At 37.7% G+C, this 19,771-nt stretch overlaps 1 protein-coding gene across 1 annotated transcript; it reads right to left on the reverse strand.

The window, feature by feature from the left end:
* Positions 1–1,495: 1,495 nt before the first annotated feature.
* Positions 1,496–13,778, reverse strand: APOBEC1 (apolipoprotein B mRNA editing enzyme catalytic subunit 1). Its single transcript, XM_078150062.1, has 4 exons — positions 13,690–13,778; positions 3,386–3,783; positions 2,167–2,285; positions 1,496–1,645 (listed from the first exon to the last, which is right to left on the reverse strand). Exons 1-4 carry the CDS (start codon positions 13,776–13,778, stop codon positions 1,496–1,498), a joined length of 756 nt encoding a protein of 251 aa, XP_078006188.1.
* Positions 13,779–19,771: the final 5,993 nt, after the last annotated feature.

A 19,771-nucleotide genomic window follows, 5' to 3' on the forward strand; every position in this document is an offset into this window, starting at 1 on the left:
GCTAAGCACTGGAATTACCAAAAAAAAAAAAAGAAAGAAAGAAAGAAAGAAAAAAGAAAGAAAGAAAGAAAGAAACAATGCCTTCTCTCACAGTCCAATAGGAGACACAACATGTGAACAACTTTGTACAAATAATATATAAACAGGATAAACTAGGGGTAACCTCAGAGGGAAAACCTTTGAATTAGGGACTGGGAATGGTTTCTTGAAGAAGGTAAGACTTTAGCTGAGACCTGAAGGAATCCAGGGAAGTAAGGAGATGGAGATGAGAAGGGAGAGATTCTAGGCATGGGGTGCTCTTTGTCTAGGAAACCATGCACTCATGGTTTATGGCTAGATGACGGAAAGTGCATCCCACACCCAATCCTCTGGATAGCTCAATGGATTGTCTTTGCATTTTGAAACTGGGAGGAAAAGAAGACCTAAGGAACTGTGATCAGCCCTAAGGATCAGTGATCAGGGGCCAGCTAGGTGGCACAGTGGATAGAGCACTGGCCCTGGATTCAGGAGGACCTGAGTTCAAATCCAGCCTCAGACACGTAACACTCACTAGCTGTGTGACCCTGGGCAAGTCACTTAACTCCATTGCCTAGCCAAAAAAAAAAGGATCAGTAATCAACTCTATTTCATAAAGTTCTGGCTCAACAGCCAATTAGAAGAACCCCAAAGTGACCATGGTCAAGAGGTTATATATTAGAGATATCAGAGGAAGTCAGAGCACATCTATTTGCCATCTATAGATGTCCTCTGATATCTACACATTCTCTGAGGTGTGGTAGTGGGGGGGAGGGAGAACACCTCCATCATATGTGACTAATAATAGGTTTATTCTAAGGTTCCATATGTTTGCCTGGGATGCCAGCTGAGCATGCTCCAAAAGAGATGTCTGCAGAGGTGTTATACTCATATTTTCCATTAGTATTAAATCCTTGAGGGTAAGGAGTATTTTTTTTTTTGCTTTTGGTGAGGCAATGAGGGTTAAGTGACTTGCCCAGGGGCACACAGCTAGCAAGCATCAAGTGTCTGAGGCCAGGTCTGAACTCAGGTTCTTATGACTCCAAGGCCAGAATTCTATCTACTGTGGCACCTAGCTGCCCTTAGGGAATATTTTATATATATATATATATATATATTTTCTTGGTACCCCTAGACTTTGAACATAGCAAGTATTTAATAAATGCTCATTAAGTTGCATTAAATTAAAAAGCAAATAATGAGAATATCAATGAGCTTTTTGTAACTTCTCCTTAAAGTTGTCCCCAGAAGGCTTTAGATGTTATTATTTGTCTAAGAAATGGATCCCAAACTGCCTGTGGGGGAAAATCTATGATATTAAGGTTTGCTATGTTTTTTGTATGTTCTCATTTCCCAATTCTTTGTCAAGTCCAGTTAGTAGTATCATCAATACTACAGTCTGTACTATAGTTAGTACTAAGTTAGTAGATCATCAATGCTATAGTCTGAGATAAGAACACAAAAGAAAGAAACATTTTATTCATCTCCAGATCACAAATGGCCGGACTATCCCTGTGGCTGCAAGAACATGATATGGAATCCTTTGATAATGGCAATCTCGCAAGTCAAGGCTGAAGAGCACAAGCTGGTCGGAATGACGCACTGAAATCTTTAAACAAGGTGGAAGCCCCTGACACAGCAAAAGAAAATAAACAGGAAATTAGGCTCATGTCATCATTGTTTCTATTCTTGTTTCATTTTTGACATTTTGATTATCATTTAATGTTGGACTTTTAATTGTCAATTTGTATTAATTGTTAAATGAGCATTTGAACTGTTATCTGTAATTGGTCTAACAAATTACACATGCACACACACACACACACACACATACACGGAGAAACACACAGAGAAGATTAAATGTCAGAGGTAAAAATGATTCCAGAACCTGATTTCTTTACTGTAGAAAGGGGTGAAGTACTCACTTGTACAGTCTCTTCTGCTTCCTCTGTCCAATTATTCCCTACAAGAGGTTGTCTTGTTCCCACCTCCCAAGACAGGTGAGCACATTAAATAACTGGACTAGTCTGACCCTGGAACTGAGGCAAGTGAAATGCTGGATATCATGACACCGAAAGCCTCAGAAAGGAGGTGAGAAATAGGGTTGGTTCTTTCTACATTTCACCCCCCTGTCTACCCAGGACAACTCACTAAAATTATGCAGTGGAGTTCCAGGACATATAACATAATCCAAAGAGTGGGGTATTTGGGCCAGTGATCTTCTTCCCCAGGTGGATAGTCAACAAAATTTCTCCAACAGTGATGGTACTCTGAGGAAATAGAAATCTTGGTTTAGTGATGTAAGGACCACAATATTATAGGAGTTTGCTATTATAGCTATCCCTGAAAGATAAAAACAAGATTGAAACCAAAGTTGGATCCCAGTTAAGGAGGACTTTTATCTTTTTTAGGTGGCCATGATAGACCTAGAAGTGTGATTCCTCCCCCAACAGCTCTGGAGCAGTATTCCCTGAATTATTGCAGTCCCTTCTTTATATTGACTGAAAGAGTGATACCAAGACTACAACAGAAAAAGGCAAGATGTGAGATACAATCCTGGTGCCACCACATTACTTCCTTGAGGTATAGCAGTCTGGTACTTCCTTGTGTTCATTTTTTTTCCCTGAAGGGTTGGGACAGCCAATTCCTTCCGCCACAGTGCCTGTGATACCTAAAGTGTCTTAATTCCATTAGAAGGCTGGGGGTGACTTACATTTTGAAGTTCATTATAGCCACCTAAGACTGAAAAGATTATCAGAGGCTTGGCCTCAGCTCCTGATTTTTAACTCTGCCCCTGATTTCTAAAGATAAGGATCTTAGCAAGCACCTAGAATGTATAGAGATTGTGGTCTTGCATAGGAATTTAACCATTTGTAACATTGTTTCTGTGGGGGAAAACGCAATCTAATTTCTCGATAACTGATTTACAAGCAGGGGTATGTGGTAAATGTTTAACAATCAGCTCTAGGCGGGGAGGAGGAGTTGTATGCATGGCATACTTTTCAGTTTCACCTACATTTTGGAGATTATCTCCATTCCTTTCTTATGTCTAGAAAATAAACAAAATAAATCAAGACCTGATTTGTGGTGGACTTCTGAGGTGAAAATGCTAACACTCGGAAATTTATCAGTTGTTGTGAGCTGGTTTGAGCTATCTCCAGCACATCCCTGCTTGTAACTGTAATTTTGAAATACAATTCTTTTGTAAATTGGCAAAGGGCTAGTCATGCCAACACCCAAGGATAGCAAAGTAGATCAAATACAATTATCTCACGATTACTCCTCTAAAATAGAGACTCTCTGGCACCCCTTCCTTCTTTTCCTAGAAATGTTCACCTTCAATTCCCCTTCAGGATCGTGGTCTTTATACCTGAGTAGCTCATAATCTGGATAGTCGCACCAGAGGAGACAAGGTCCTTGAGTTCTTGACGATGTCGTTGATCCATGTGCCAGTAAAGCCGAGATACAAAAATGACCAGGGTCACGTTGGGGTATTGATTCAGAAACTCTCTAATGGCCTTGGAACATCTCCAACAGGGGCTCCAGGAGAGGAACCAAGTAATGGAGCATTTAACAGATGGTTTAAAATGTCTTTCTGAAGTGAATTTTTCCATGAAGTTGATTTCAGCATGTTGAGATGTGTTTTGATTTGAGTTTCGCCAGATATTGTGACTTGTGCCCCACTTGATTTCATAGAGTAGACAGGTCTCCTTACGCAGTTCTTGAGGGTTAAAGAAGGCCTCAAATTCCCACGGTTTGATCCTCCTCCTGAAACAAAGGAAACAGCCTCATGGTGGCATGGAATCTTTGAAAAGACACTAGGGTTTTTTGTCCTCCTTTCCTCTTATCAATTCTGAATTAAAACTATTTCAAGGAAATCTGCATGTATTTTGTTTTCATAAACAATAGAATAAGCAGGTTTTCATTATGGTATTAGTAAACAGTTAGTCAATATTCTTCATAGAACAGTAGATGGGTTAGGGAGAGGTGTCCATGAAAGAATGTCAGGTTTCTGGAAAGCTTGGTGCCAAGAGATCCTCGCTCATTAGAAAAATGGTTTTCACAGTATGATACTATTACACGGACTCTGATTGAATCTAGTTGTGGCTTCCAGCTCTGCTCAGAGCCAGTCCAGGGCACACAGTTTTTTTTTAAAAAACACAACAAACAACTGGTGAGACTTGTGAGCAAGTTGATTGTGAAGAGATAAGAGGAACGAGAAAAATCTCAGCTACATCTGGATCATGCCAGGATAAATATAGATAGCAGAAGCGCGTGCAGCTCCAAGAGGTGAGAACACCCCATACTGTGGTGCCAAGAGATGTCAACCAACAATAGATTGCAACTTTTGCCCAAGAGAAGTCAATAGCAATCTCTATAGCAATATCTGTGCCAAGAAGCCCCAAACTTTTGTGTTGAAGTCTTATAGTACCTTTTCACAAGAAAGCTGGGGAAGAGAAAAGAGTTTGTTGGGAGTCAGATGGCTTCTCAATATGGCAACAAGAGAACACTATAGAGATAATTGTTGACTTTTTTTTTTTTGCGAGAGAGGGTGCAGCAGCTGCTACCTAAAATGCACTGACCAGTCAGCATAGCAGTCACTTCTGTCACCCTCACCAGTCCCAGCATGATCTACATGACAACCTCCCTCATAATATTCCACAGACTTTTAAAATATGCATGCATATCCAATCTGAACACATGCTGACTGATGTCACTATGCTAAGGTGTCCACACATAAGTTTCTGAGATATGTAGTCCAAAGAAAGTTTCTTTCAGAGAATAAAAATTTCTTTGCTCCAAGTACTGTCAGAACATGAGTTCCCAGCTCACCAGAGACTAGTAATTGAGAAAGGGAGTTGTATCTTGAATTGCATCTTCTGCAGAAAAGCAGCCAACAGTGATTGCTCTGGTTTCCTTTAATGGTTATCTATTCCCAATTGACCTGTCTCCCCAGTGGAGAGGAATAGGGACAAGTCAGTCCACTCAAGGAAAGGTGCTAGGAAAACACAATACAGTAGAAATCAAGGCACAGCATTTAGAGAACGTTATAGAGATTGCAGCTGATCTCGGTCATTACCAGTCTCTCAGTGCTACAAGTCTGAGATGTGCTGATCTCTCTTGGCACGTTAGCCACTTCTGTTAATTCCTGTGAAGCCCCCTCTAGTGTCCCTGCAACAACTTCCCTTATGAGACTTCCTAGGTATTTTAAACTGCAAACTCTGTAATCATCCTTGAGTAATCAGAGTACATAGTGGGTGATGTCACTACGTTGTGGAGCCCACACAGATGTCCGGAAAGTGTAGCCCAAAGAAAATTTCCTGCAGGGAACATGGCTCTCTCTCAACCCCAACCATTGTGGGACAAATGTGAACACATAGCGCCTTACAAACGTTTTATTTGTTTGAACTCAGATATCTTAGCTATCTCTTCTACGTGGTCCCAACTCTAATCATTTCCATTACTACCCAGTTGATCCTCTTCATGCCTTTTCAGGTTGTGAAGCCCCAGATTAGGTATCAGATTCTAACAGGTTCTGAAGAGAGTGAAAGAATGGTCTTATGATTCCTCCACATTACAACTTTGTTTAAACAAAGTCCTTCTAAAACTGGAAGGCAATTTTCTCTTTGTAGCAATTTGAGCTTTAACACCCCCAGTATATCTAAAGTTACAATTCAAGGAAGAGTCAAGATAGTTCCAACTAGCATACAATGTAATCAGGGAATGGTCTTGCTGTGTCCCAATAGTTTTTACTTCTCTCATTCCTGAAATAGATAATTTGCTTTACTCATCATCAGATAATACTTCTTTTAGATGTGGCTTCTCTGTGATTCTGACATCTTAGGCTATCTGACATCTTAGAATCTGACATTCTAAGACATTTCAAAATTGATTCTGAAATGGTAGATTTACTGTGAAAACAAGAACTAGAGTAAGAGAGAGATAGTAAAGTAGATGAAGAATTTATTGTTTAAACAGAAACTAAGGAGCATTGAAACAGATGTAGATAGTGAAGAAAATGATTCAGTGGTGTGAGAGAGGAGACAATGAATGGAGAAAGGAGGATGACAGAGGTGGGAAAGACTTTGGAAAGGCTTTTGACTTTTGTGGCACTGAAATATCCTTTAGCCCTTATAGGAACTGAATTAGAATATTATTGTCCTCACCTTAGAGTGGCATCTCCCATTGAAGGACCTGTTGGCAAAAAGATAGAGTGTTACCTGGCACATTAGGGAGAAGAATATTCTTTGTTGATAAGATTCTTATTATAAGATTCTTTGTGTCATTCATCACTAATATCATTGATATCATAAAATGGAGTTTGAACATACACATATGTACTAACCAACTTGCCATTCCCCTGCTTGTTTTCATTTGTCAAGATTTTATTAACAAATTTTAATTATTAATGATTTTATTAATAATCTTGCATCTGATATTCTGGGGAGGTGCTTTACCAACTTTTATCTAATGTAAGGATCAGAAGCATCACCAGGACAGGGCACTGACATTTAGAGGGTGCTGAAAGGGCTTATGCTCCTTTAGCAGGATATGAACAACTGAGATCAGCAGAATGAGTAACTAGAAACCACCAGATGATATGCTTTCTTCCCTTGTGGCCGCACCCCTGGCCTTGATCCTCCAGAATTCTATATTGGATGGCAAACCCCCCAGCAGCGGTTTTGTGGTATACCAAGCTCACCCCCACCTACATCAATTGATTTCATCTTTTCAAATTGATTTGATAAAGGAACACTTGAATGAACTGATGCTGAGTAAAGGACCAGGAAAGGTAATATACATAAGGATTATAATGACATAAGCAGAAAGAACAATAAAATGAAACTAAAAGTCATACGATGGTAATAACAAAGCCTGGACTCAGAGAAGAGTTGAGAAAGTGCACCTGTCTCATTTCATTGCTTAGGTGGGAAACCGTGGATGTGGAATATTGAATATAATGGCTGATGTGTTACCTGGTTTTGTTAAACTGTTTCTTTTTTTTTTGAATCTCTGTTACAGTGGGAGACTTTTTGGTTAGGGAATGAGGAGGCACATACTTGGAAATGAATCTGATGTAAAAACAAGAAAATGTATCAATTTGTAAAGCTCTGTTTTAAGGGTATGTTTCATTCCGTTTGTCTTAGGTGTCCAAAGGACTCGTAATGGCTCTGGCAGGGGCATATAAACCCAGGCATGAGTGCCACTCACTGATATCTGGAGCAATTTTTTGGTAATTTACTGCCCTTCATACTATTCTAAAAGCATTGTTTTCTTTTCTTTTTACCATTCTTTCTGTCTTTGTTCTTTGTCTTTTGCTTTTTTTCCCTCTCTGTTTTTCTCTGTCTTTGCCTTAGGATCATAATGGCATCACAAAATATCATAAAGCATCACTTCAAAGTATTAAAAAGATTAGAAATAGAAAGTCTAGTGCAAAGAATCTTGGGCTGGGGCAGGCTTGGGTGGGGGGGTGTCAGAAGATCTGTTTTCTAGTTCTGGTTGATCTTTAGATGCCTGTGATGCCTTTTGGGAAAGACCCTTAACCCTTCTACGTCTTAATATTCCTATCTTTAAAATAACAATGATATCTGCCTTAGCTTTCTCACAGGTTTTTCATGAAGACAAAATCTGATAAATGTTTAGAAAAGTGTTTAGAAAAATTAGCTCATTATAATGTATTATTCATGCTATTTAATATGATTATCTTATGTGTTTCTGTGAACATGATTATAGTGTACTCCTGGGAACTCAACTTCCACACAGAACTCTCTTTCACTTCAGAAGATATTTAGTTCTTATCTGAGTCTCAAAATGCCTGGCATACAAAGGATGACAATGGGATGAACCTCCTAAAGTGATAATAAAGGAATTTATTTTCTTCAAAAATGCCAGACACTTGGAAGATGTTCTCATAAGAAATTCCACATTCAGTCAAAAAAAAAAAAGACCAGGCAAAACAATAAACTGTAGAACCTATATGCCTTACCTGTGCAGGGTGCAAAGTCTAGACCCTCAATAAAGTATCAGCTTCATGCTCCAAAGCAATCAATTGCTTTGTGTTGTCACAAAGTGTTTTCAATTCTTCTTTCAAAATAGCCATTTAAATCCACCCCTTTCCACTATCTTAGTTTTAAAGCTATGGAATTTTAGAGCTGGAAAGTAATTCAGTGATTGTACAACCTAATATCCTTATTTGACAGATGAGGGAAACTGAGGCTCAGAGAAGTTTAATTATTTTCCCAATTTTACAGAAGTAGTTGGTGACAAAGCAGAGACCAGATGCCATGTTTCCATGACTCCAACCCTCTCTCTATAAGTTAAGCTTAAGTCCCTGGAAGATTAACTCTTGAGATTTATGGTCTTCAAAACACCTAAACTGTTACAACCTTGGGCCTAGATATATAAATATATTTTGCAAAAAGAGTTGTTTTTATTTTTTTATTTTTTTTTGGGTTACATCAAGAAGACACTTTTCCAAATTGCTTTTCCATTTGGTATGGAAACAAAAATTCCTTAATCTCTGACCTTCACTACTCACCTTATTCAGATTGACCTTGGAATATAGGTCCACATAAGTATGAATGAATCCACCTAGTTCTTTGCTAAAACCTCAGAGTACAAAGAATGTCACTTATGTAGCAATTATATGCTGTTTGTATTATTATTTAATCATTTCATGTATGTCTTACTAACTAGAATGTAAGATCCCCAAGTTTGAACTCAGCCTCCTAACTGGTCTCCTTACTTCCTGTTTCTTTCTTTTAATTAGTCACAAGATCATAGATCTAGGCTGGAAAGGACTGATTTCACAGGCCATCTATTCCTATGACTTCATTTTACAAATGATGAGACTGAGGCCCAAGGACATTAAGAGACACAGCTGACTTCAGATAGCTTGTACGTATCAGAAATGTGATTTGAATCTAGGCCTTTTGAATTCAGCAGGCTTGTTTTTCCCATTTTACCACGCGGCCTCAGTCAGTCGTTAGACATCTTCAAGTACAATGTAGAGCCATGTGCTAGGTGCCAGGGGAGACATAACATGAAAAGAAGTCATAATCCTTTTCCTTAAGGAGCTTGCAGTCATCCAGGAAACTCAGGTCCTCCTGAATCCCGGGCTGGTGCTCTATCCACTGCACCACCTAGCTGCCCCTATACAATTTTTTTTTTTTAGGCAATTGGGGTTAAGTGACTTGCCCAGGGTCACACAGCTAGTAAGTGTCGAATGTTTGGTCTGAGGCCAGATTTGAACTCAGGTCCTCCTGACTTCAGGGCTGATGCTCTATTTATTGCACCCCATAGCTGCCCCTTAGGATATCTTTCTAAATGGGATGGTTGGAGAATATGTATGGATGTGTATGTGTGTGTATATATATGTATATGTAAATATGTATGTGTGTGTGTGTAAGCACAGAGTTTAAAGAAGTTATAAGCTCTTTCCTTAAGGAGAATCAAACACTAGCAGAGATATAATAAATATATACCTCCTATAAAATATGTGTGCGTGTGTGTGTGTGTATGTGTGTATACAATCTTGTATGATGGTTGCATTAGAAAACTCCAGTAGAGACCAGTAGAGGAAATATGAGCCTAACTTTCATAACTTTAAATGTGGATGGATTAAGCAATCCAATAAAAAGAAAAAGCGACAGAGTAAGAAAACAAAGCCACACAATCTGTTGCTTATGGGAGACACATTTAAAAAACAAAGATACACAGAATAAAAATGGAGAGGTTAGAGATAATGATGATACTGAGATAGCATCAAATATAACTTCAGGAGTTACCAACAAGATTTCCAATTGATTGCTTTATTTTCCTGGCCGTAAACTCTCCAAATCTTCCCAATACTGAGAGAATAGAGTCCAAACACAATATAGAATTAAAAAATCTCCACAGAATAGAGTCCAAACACAACCTAGAATTTAAGGATCTCCATAATGTATTATCAACCTGGTTTAAGCTGTGTGTCTTTTTGTTCCCCTATACAAACTCTTTATTCCAGTTACAGACTAGTTCATTTACTATCCATCTAATGCATTCTGTGCTTTCGTGCTACACTTTAGCTTCTGCCACTGAATTCTCCTGAGAACGCCCTTTCCCCCCACCCCAATCAAATTCTACCTATTCCTTAAAGCACAGCTCATGTTCTTTATTTCCACCTTCCTCCTTAACCACTCTAGTCTCTGAAAACTTAAAGTAATTATCTATATGTCATTAAGCAGTTGATGTATTTTATGACAGATCTTCTATTATTGTTTTGAGCTATTATTTAAATTTTTTATTCTCACCGAGGTTTTTGTGTATGTTCTCTGTCTCTCCTTTAAGTTCATTAAGAGTAGAGCCATGTCTATATTTCTTTTTATCCTCCTATAAAAACATGTACAAAGAAGGCATTCAGATATTTGTTGGTTGGGTTAACTCAGATTTGTTTGGTTTGGAGAATAATAAATGTCAATTACAATAATGATAAACATCAACACACCTAGAAAAACATGCCTAAGCAAGATATCCCCAGATGAAACTTAAAAATTGAACATGAGTACAGAGTGCCACAAAGTTCTTCCCTTGCTGCTCCCTAGACAAGAGATGTTGTGTGTTACCTTTCTTGGAATCCATGGCTTCTTTTCACTGGGATTCTTTCTGCAGCAGTGAGCTGGGTTGATTTATCCCTGCCAGGAACAATATGAACTTTGATTCTCTAGGAGCACCCAGTGCCACCTTCCTAGGCAGAGAAGAGTGACTCATCCAGACTCACTAGGGTAGTCAAATGAGACACAAATGAAGATAGGAATTAGTGGTGAAGGCAGAGATATCATTGGGCTAATGATATCATGATGCGTTTTAAAGCCTGAATAGGAATACTTCTCACTCTGAACTTTAAGACTGCTGGCACTTGAATTGAACAACTTTCCTCTTCCCCTTAAATACAGGTTAGGGCAGGTTTGCCCATCACCCTGTATTGAACTGAATGGCAGGGAATGAAAACTAAAACTAAAAACAAGGAATAAGATTGGTTTCTGTTTCTGTCATCATGGTATTTCAAGGCACTGATATTGGTCAAGTTTGTAGTAATAAAAAGGAAAAAAAATATATCTTCTAACTTTTATCTAGAGCTGATATTATATTGTTTGCTGCCTTGGTCCTCAGGTATCACTCATCCTATTTATTTCCTCATTCTTAAGACCTTGTCCTTTGATTCCATGACAGAAAAGAGTAAGGGAGGGGCATTGCCAGATGCACAATCAAAAGGACCTCGACCTTTAAGATAGATTATCAGTATATAATAACCTTTAGAATGTGTAGTAACCTTTACAGGTCTTGCTGCTCCTGCCTATAGCTAAAGTTAAATGTAGCGGGCCTCCTTCTGATTTTCATCTCCCGTGAATGACTGAATGCTACAGTACACATCTCCTGTCATTTTCCTTTTGGCTTGTCTAACTACATCTCTTCCCATTGCTGCATGACAAATATCCTACCTATTATTGGAGTACTTTAGTACTAACTTTTCCTATCAAGATGCATATAATGTTTGTGACTCAGCTGTTTCAAAAGGGTTATGATGTGAGGGTAGTGGTTTGTATGGGAATCCTGAAAAAACAGAACTCTCGGTTCCTGATTTAGTCATTAATACCTAAATTTACCTAATTTAATTTAGGTATCAACATTTAAGTATCAAAATATTAATATTAAAATTAATTAAATTTAAATCAATTTAAACAAATAAGTAAAATTAATTAACATTTAATTAAAATAAATGCAATTAATTTAAAATTAAATAAATCAATATTTTAATATTAACAATAAAAATATTTTTGGTATTAAGATACCTAAAATACCTAAAGTAACTACAAAGGACACATGAAGGAAGACACTATCTGCATACAGAGAAAGGACTGATAAATAGAAGTATGTCTATAATTATTTTACATACACACACACACACACACATTTGTGTCTAGTGGTAGCCATCTCTAGGGCAGGAGTGGAAATGAAGAAAAAAAAAGAGGAAAATCCACAGATGCTATGCACTGCACCTGTCTTAGGTCTTTCTCAATCTATTGACCAGTTATGCTGGTTTTTTTCCTCTCTAAAAATCAAACAAACCACTATTCGTTTTATGGGATGGCTCTTGGGGAAGTAAAAGGGGGCCATACATGGGCTACTATGGTCACGTAAGAAACAGACAACGTTAATAAAAAATTTTTTAAAAATGGAAAGACTTGAACCAATTCAGAGTGAAGGAAGCAGAACCAGAAAAAGTTTATTCCCTATAATTAATATTATAAAAATGAACGATTTTGAAGATTCTTAAAAACTGATTAAAAACAAATTGAATAGAACCAGGGAAAGAATTTATACAATAAGAACGTGGTAAAAAAAAAAGCAACTTTGAAAGCTGAATGAACTATGATCAATAAAATGACTATCTGTGATTCCAGAGGACTGGTGGTGAAACGTTATCCTTTATAGAGATGTGAAAAACTTAGGATATAGAATGAGACGTACATTTTTCTATCCAACCACTGTGGGAATTAGAATTTTATTATACATATTTGTTACAATAAAAGTTTTCTCCAATGCAGTGGATGACAAGAGTGAGAAAATAGATTTCTCTTAATTTTTAAAAATAGTGATGGGGGAATATGAGAAGTGTTGATTGCAGTTTCAGATAACATCGCTGTATTATTAATTTTACTTTACTGTTTTACTCTTGTTATAAAACCTTTCACAAAGTAGGCATAAACTATATGTAATGTAAAAATGAAACATGAATAAAACTTTTAAAATCCTTTGGGAAAAAAAGAGGAAAGAAGAAGAAATTTACACAATAATTTTATCATATACTTAAAAGGAATAGCAAGTTGTACATATTAGGTTTGCAGTTTTGTGTGGGACCATTTTTTTATTATACTATGTTATAGAAATTTCTGTTTTATTCCATAAATTAAAAGAAAATATTCTAATGGGAAAAATATATATATTTGAGACAAAGTTCTCAGAATTACAGGATGAATCAATTTGTTTTCTGCAACATTTCTTGGAATTAAGTGCCATAGGAATACTTTTTGCTAAGTGTATATAAGTTGAAAAATTATTCCCAAAAGTTTCATCTGTAATTGCTTTCCTAATTTCTTTCACAAGGAACCATTTTAATAATATCAAAGCAAGGAAATCAGATGATGCCTGGCTCTGTTCTCCATCTTTCCATCACATCTTAACCTGAACAATAAAAGCATTAAGAAGCAAGAAAAAGAAAATTCCCTCCCTGAGAGTACCATTGCCAACCCTTTCATTGTGGTTCCTGGAGCCCCATTCTTTATAAACAAATTGCTTCTCATATCAAATCTCTTCCTCTTGCACTCTTTCAACTTTCTTGAAACAATGGAAACTTGGCTCACCCTAAAAAATGATGAATGGCCTAGCAACCCCTTCTAGTACTGGATGCACATTCTTTCTGGATCATAGGACACATGCTCCTTGCTCCTCTCTGATACTTACATATCCACCCATTCTCTCCATTACTCCACAACCTTCCTTTCTTTAAGGCTCATTCCACCCATATCCTAGTGGCTCTTATCCAGTGTCCCTCTAGATATTCCCCCTCCTTCCTGAAAGGGCTCAGTACTTGGCTTACTGTTTTCCCTTCCACTTCACATCCTGCCCTCCTACTTGGAGGTTTCATTATAAATATTAATGTCCCCTGAAACATCCTTGCTTCTCATTTCATCAACTTCTTCAACTCCCATGATCTGCATCATCACTGTACTTCAGTGGTTCCCTGGATGGCCATATTCTTGATCTCATCATCACCCAGAAGTGTTCCACCTCCATTACCCAAAGCTCTAAAATTTCTCTGTCTTACCATAACTTCCTATCATTCCATCTCTGCCTGTGACTCATCACTCCTAAACTTAGTCTTCATTTGCACTACAACTCTAATCATTCTTTTCTTCTCTGAACTCTCAGTTTATTGTTTCTACTTTAGCTTCACTTTTTAATCTCTTCTTCATCTTGAACCTCTAGTTAACAACCTAGCATCATTGCTAGGTCATTTAGCACATTCAAGTTCACATCAAATCCCTTTCTCTCCTGTTTAATTGCTGCTTGTCCCTTTCCAAACTCTAATACCAGATTCCATTGTCTTTCTGTCCTCTGTCAACTCTGGTAACAAATGACCGCAGAGTCATAGAGATTTTGCAGCTGCTATTAACTTCAAAACTGTGTTCAAAACTTTGGGACATAAGGTAATTTTGAGAGGTAGTACACTAGCAGTTGGGGAGATTAGGAAAGTTTTTATGTATAAGGAGTTGTGAAAGAAACCAAGGATTTCAAGTTGGAGGTGAGGAGGTGGTATATTGCAGGTATTCAGAACAGAAAGTAGGCCGGTATGACCATATAGTAGGTGCTTAAAAAGGAGTTTTACCAGAGTGTGGTCACCCACCATATTCTGGGCAGCCACCAGTCATCTTGACCTTTGTCCTCCCGCTGGACTTTCATGACTCTGGAGGAGAGAGTGAGGCTGACAACCTTGTACAGCTCTGCCTCACTCATACCCAATTCACCTTTCAGATACAGCTTTTTGTAAGTTTTTAGCATTTTTGTATGTTTGTAGCATTTGTACTTCTTAAGTATAAGATATGTATACACTTATAAATCAAAATATTTTTACTAAGAGAAATTAAAATATAAGCAGTAAGTTAAAACTAACAAAGCTTAAATGAGCCACAGACAACACAATTAGGGTTTGAACTTTCTAACTCCCCCTACTCTGTCTTTTGTGCACAATTTTTCACAGGCTTAGCCAGAGACCATATTGATAGTAGGTTGACACCCCTACTCCCAAGAATTTTGGTCTCAAAGGGAAAAAGGCATAGGGCAGTCATTCTCAGCTCACCACATTAGTCTCCTACCATTTGACTTTTCCTACAATGAATAGCCACCATTCAAACTCCTAGCCACTTGCCAGGCAAGTCTTCCATTGGATACCTCAGCCAAGGGATACTGTTAAGATTTTTCTCTGAATCTCCTCATGAAATGTCACAGTTGCCCCCTGGAGTTCTCAGAGAAGGACATTTACTGCTAACGCCTAAAGAGACTTGAGCTCAAACCCAGGGAGGGAGACTGGAAAAATGGTCTTCTCTTTTACAGCTTGTGACTTTCACCTGTCCAGTTGCCTTGGGAGAACTGTGGTGTCCTCCTCAGACATGTCCATTTTTCAAGAGATAAAGTTTAGACTTAGAGGTGGAAAGGATTGCAGAGATCGAGTCCTCTCATTTTACTGATGGGGAAACTGAGGTACAAAGAAGTTAAGTGATTGGCCTAGTGTCACACAGCTAGTAATTGTCTATAGCAGGATTCAAATTCAGGTCTTCCTGAGTCCAGCACTGTAGCAACTATATCATTTAGCTGCCTACATTTAACATATAGATGTTAAATTGAGTTGAATTAATAATATCAACATCCTTTGGGTGGAAGAGGTGTTCAGGTACACATTAATGACCTAGGAGAAAAAAGGTATTTTTCTATTGCAGTCCCTGACCCCTTCTCTGTTTTGCTTTTCCTCAGCCGGTCTCAGAGAGTCTAGAACAGAACCAAAGAATTCTAGAGGCAGAAGAGACCTTAAAGATCAATTAGACTAGAGTCCAATCCCCACATTTTACAAGTGAAGAAACTGAGGCCCACATATGTAAAATATTTTGCCTAAAGTCCCAGAGCTAGTTGGTACTAGAACTAGAATAAGAACTGAGGACCTCTGTTCAGTATTATTTGACCAAAATAATGAGACCTGTTGCTAGTGCACTGATGATTCAGAGGATTCAAGTTATTCATTTCTAAAAAAGAAAACTGTAGAAATTCTCACACTTAGGACTCAGATAATTTTAAGGCATAATCTCTGGGACATTTCCATCTGCCTCCAAGATAGAAAAACATAAAAGAATATGAATCCTACATCTTGGAGTGAAATTCAAGGACAAGAATTTTTTCTATCTCTAACTTAGATATTGGAATTTTTTACTCCTAAAGTAGTCTGCAATGTCTTGTACCCTTTTATCATGCAACCTGAAATGCATGCATGCATGCCTACTTTATGGCTGGAAGCAGTCAGGGAGTTCTTCATCTTCAATGTGCCCAAATGCTGAGTCACTGTCTCCCTGGAGTCCCCACAAGTTTCCAAGGGAACTCTAGGCACACAATCCCTAGGATGGCCTCAGTAGGATAATTCACCCATTGCTACACAGGTCAGGTACATCCTGTACAAAGGCATGGAGATAGAAGGTGGACTGTCATTTAGGAAGAATAGCAAATAGGCCAATTTAGCTAGAACACAGAGTGTATAAAAGGAGTAATGTTTGTAAAAGTCTGGAAAGCAAAGGCTGGGGACAGATTGTAAACTTTGAATGCTGGCAAAAATACCAGAGGCAAAAGGGAGCTATTGGAACTTTTCAAAAAGGGGATTGAGATAAAAAACAAAAACAAAAACAAACTTGTGTTTTAGGAAAATCACTTTGGTAGATGTGTGAAAGATTAACTGAGGTGAGGATAAACTTGAGGCAGGATGCTCTTACAGTAATCCAGGTGAGAGGTGATGAGGATCTGAATTAAGTGCTACTGACCATATAAGTGGAGAGATGGGGATGGGTGTGAGTAATGAAGAAGTAGAATCAACCCAACTTGGCTGAGTTTGGATTGTGATTGGATATATATTTATGGGCAAGTCACAGATTCTGAGTACAAAATAAGGAAGAAGGAAGAAGAGGGTATTTAAGGAAGAAAGAGTGGCCAACAACGTCAAAAGGGACAGAGATTTCAAGAAGCATGAAGTCTGAGGAAAGGCCATTAGATTTAGCAATCAAGAAAGAGATTATTGGTAACTTTAAAGAGAGCAGATTCAGTTGAGTAAGTAGTCTTAGAATCTAGTTTGTAAGGAGCTGAGAAGTGAGTGGGAAGTGAGAAAATTTAGGCAATTAATGTTGATTGATTTTTTATTCTTTTTTCTTTTCTTTTTTTAGACACTTTACTGTGAAAGAGAGGGAAGTTGTGTGATGATAACTTGAGAAGGCATCTAAGTCAAGTAAGTTTTTGAAAGAAGTAGAATTAGGCATATTTGTGGTCAACAGGGAAGGGAGCTAATGTATAAAGAGTATTGATGATTTGAAAAATAGAGGGAATGCTTATTAATAGATTGATTAAAGGGGGAAAACCCTCAAATGAGATAAGAAGAAAGCAGATCAAAGACAAAAATATAGCGGTTAGTCTTGGCAAGAAGGACCACCTTTTCCTTTGAGTCTAGAACAGAAGGAGGATATAATGGAAGATGATATTTGGGGCATTTGAAGTACATGATTGGAAGGGAAGTCAAGGAAGGAACTCACTGTCAATGGCTTCAACTTTCTTGCTGTAACATGAGCCAAATACAATTTGATATTTTGACACAAACTAAATTAAACTTTCTCCTTAAAAATGAAAGTACATTTTTTTTTTTTGCTTTTTGGTTAGGTGATGGAGTTAAGTAACTTGCCCAAGGGCACACAGCTAGTAAATGTTATATGTCTGAGGCCAGGTTTAAACTCAGGTCCTCTTGAATCCAGGGCTGGTGCTCTATCCACTGTGCCACCTAGCTGCCCCTGGAAGCACATTTTTTAAAAAAAAGGACAAGCACATATTAATTGTACTCTTTAAATAAATAAAAAAATACAGAAATAGACCTCAAGAATTTTATACTAAAGAAAATCCAGTTATCTATTAAGGAATAATTATTTTGCTCAATACTTATTTTAAACTTCCTGCTTTAAATCACTTAACTTTAACAATGGCTGTTACCTGTCAAGAAAATCCCATAATACACTGACTAAAAAATGAGGGAGGGGGAAACAGTACATTTTCAACATTTCTAACTGCTCTCATGATTACGTGCATAATTAAGAGCATCTACCTTCTTGCAAAATTAGATCATTTAAAGTTTGCTATCTTTCTCATCTTTATTCTTCATGCTGTAAAAATCAGTCCCCTCCTGACAGAAAAACAAAACTATTTTCCTTTGTTGCTAATGATGGAGAAGAGGATGTTATGAAATCAACCGAGATAGACAATTTACAAAACACTAGTTTATAACCTCTAACATAAAACTAATCATAAAAACCCCCATCATTATCTAAATCTTGATTCCACTCCTGTGTCTTGCCCATATACAGATCTGGGGGTATGTGTGGTGGAGAACATGCCCAGACCCTGACCATAATGGAGTAAGCTAGAAAAAGCTCTAAAGAGACTTAAGCTCGAACCCAAGAGGAGAAACTGGGAAAAAGTGCTCTGTTTTACAGCTTGTGACTTTCACCTTTCCAGCTGCCTTGGGAAGACTGTGATATCCTCCTCAAATGTGTCCATTTTTCAAGAGATAAAAACTACATCCAATGCACATTAAGAAAGTGAGGTGGAAGTCAGGGGGGAGAGTCAGACTGCCTGAGAATGAAACTGGGGCTGGTATCATCCAGCTTGCTCAGTCCACGCTACCAACGGAGGTTGATCTACCAATGCAAATTTGTTTACTTATTTAATTTAATTTTTATTCTAATGATATTTTATTTTTTCCAATTGCATGTAAAGATAATTTTTAACATTCATTTTTAATAAGATTTTGAATTCCAAATTTTCTCCCTCTGTCCTCCCTCTCTTCCCTCTTACCTAAGATAATAAGCAATTTGATATAAGTTATATATGTGCAATCATGTAAAGCATATTTCTTTTTTTTTTTTTTGCTTTTAGGCAATTGGGGTTAAGTGACTTGCCCAGGGTCACATAGCTAGGATATGTCAAGTATTCCGTCTGAGGCTGAATTTGAACTCAGGTCCTCCTGACTTCAGGGCCGGTGCTCTATCCACTGCACCAGCTAGCTGCCCCCAGCATATTTCTATATTAGTCATGTCATGAAAGAAGAAACAGAACAAAATGAAAAAATTACAAAAAAAAAAAACCAAAGTGAAAATATTATGCTTTGATCTGTGTTTAGACTCCATCAGTTCTTCCTTTGGATGTGGATAGCATTTTCCATCATGAGTCTTTTGGAACTGTCTTACCAAGGTCAATTTGTGAATGGAAAAAGCCTTGGGTGCAAGCCTCGGTGCTCTCTTCCTAGTAGAAGCAAAAAGTAACTGAACTTACGAGTTTTAGTTTTGCCTACTCCTTTGGGCTACTGCTAGAGACTCTGATTTGGATAACTAACTTAAAGTGTCTGCTCTTGATGATTCAGCACAGCTGTTGAAACAATTTTTTAAAAACTTTTATTAATTTATTTTGATTTATCAACAATCACTTCCATATGCTTTTGAGTTTAAATTTTTTCTCCCCCTTCCTCCCCACCACCCTCCCCAATACGGCACACAATCTCATATAGGCTATACATTTACATCCCTATTAAACATATTTTCACATTAGTGAAGTTGTAAATAAAAATTAAAACCAATAGGAGGAACCATTAGGAAGAGGAAACAAAACTCAACAGAAGAGAAAAAAAAGATAGCAATTCAACTTCCATAGTTCTTTCTTTGGATGTGGCTAGCATTTTCCATCACGAGGCCTCTGGGGATGTCTTAGATCCTTGTACTGCTGAGAAGGGTTAAGTTTATCAATATTAGTCATTGCACAATGTGGCTGTTATTGTGCACAAAGTTCTCTTGGAAACGATTTTTTTAAACACAAGTCTGACTACAGCACACTCCCATTCAGGAACCTTCTGAGGCTCCCCTGGGATAAA

This window comes from Phascolarctos cinereus, unplaced genomic scaffold, assembly GCF_003287225.1.
Source record: "Phascolarctos cinereus isolate Bilbo 61053 unplaced genomic scaffold, phaCin_HiC Scaffold_1;HRSCAF=81, whole genome shotgun sequence".
Lineage (NCBI taxonomy): Eukaryota > Metazoa > Chordata > Mammalia > Diprotodontia > Phascolarctidae > Phascolarctos > Phascolarctos cinereus.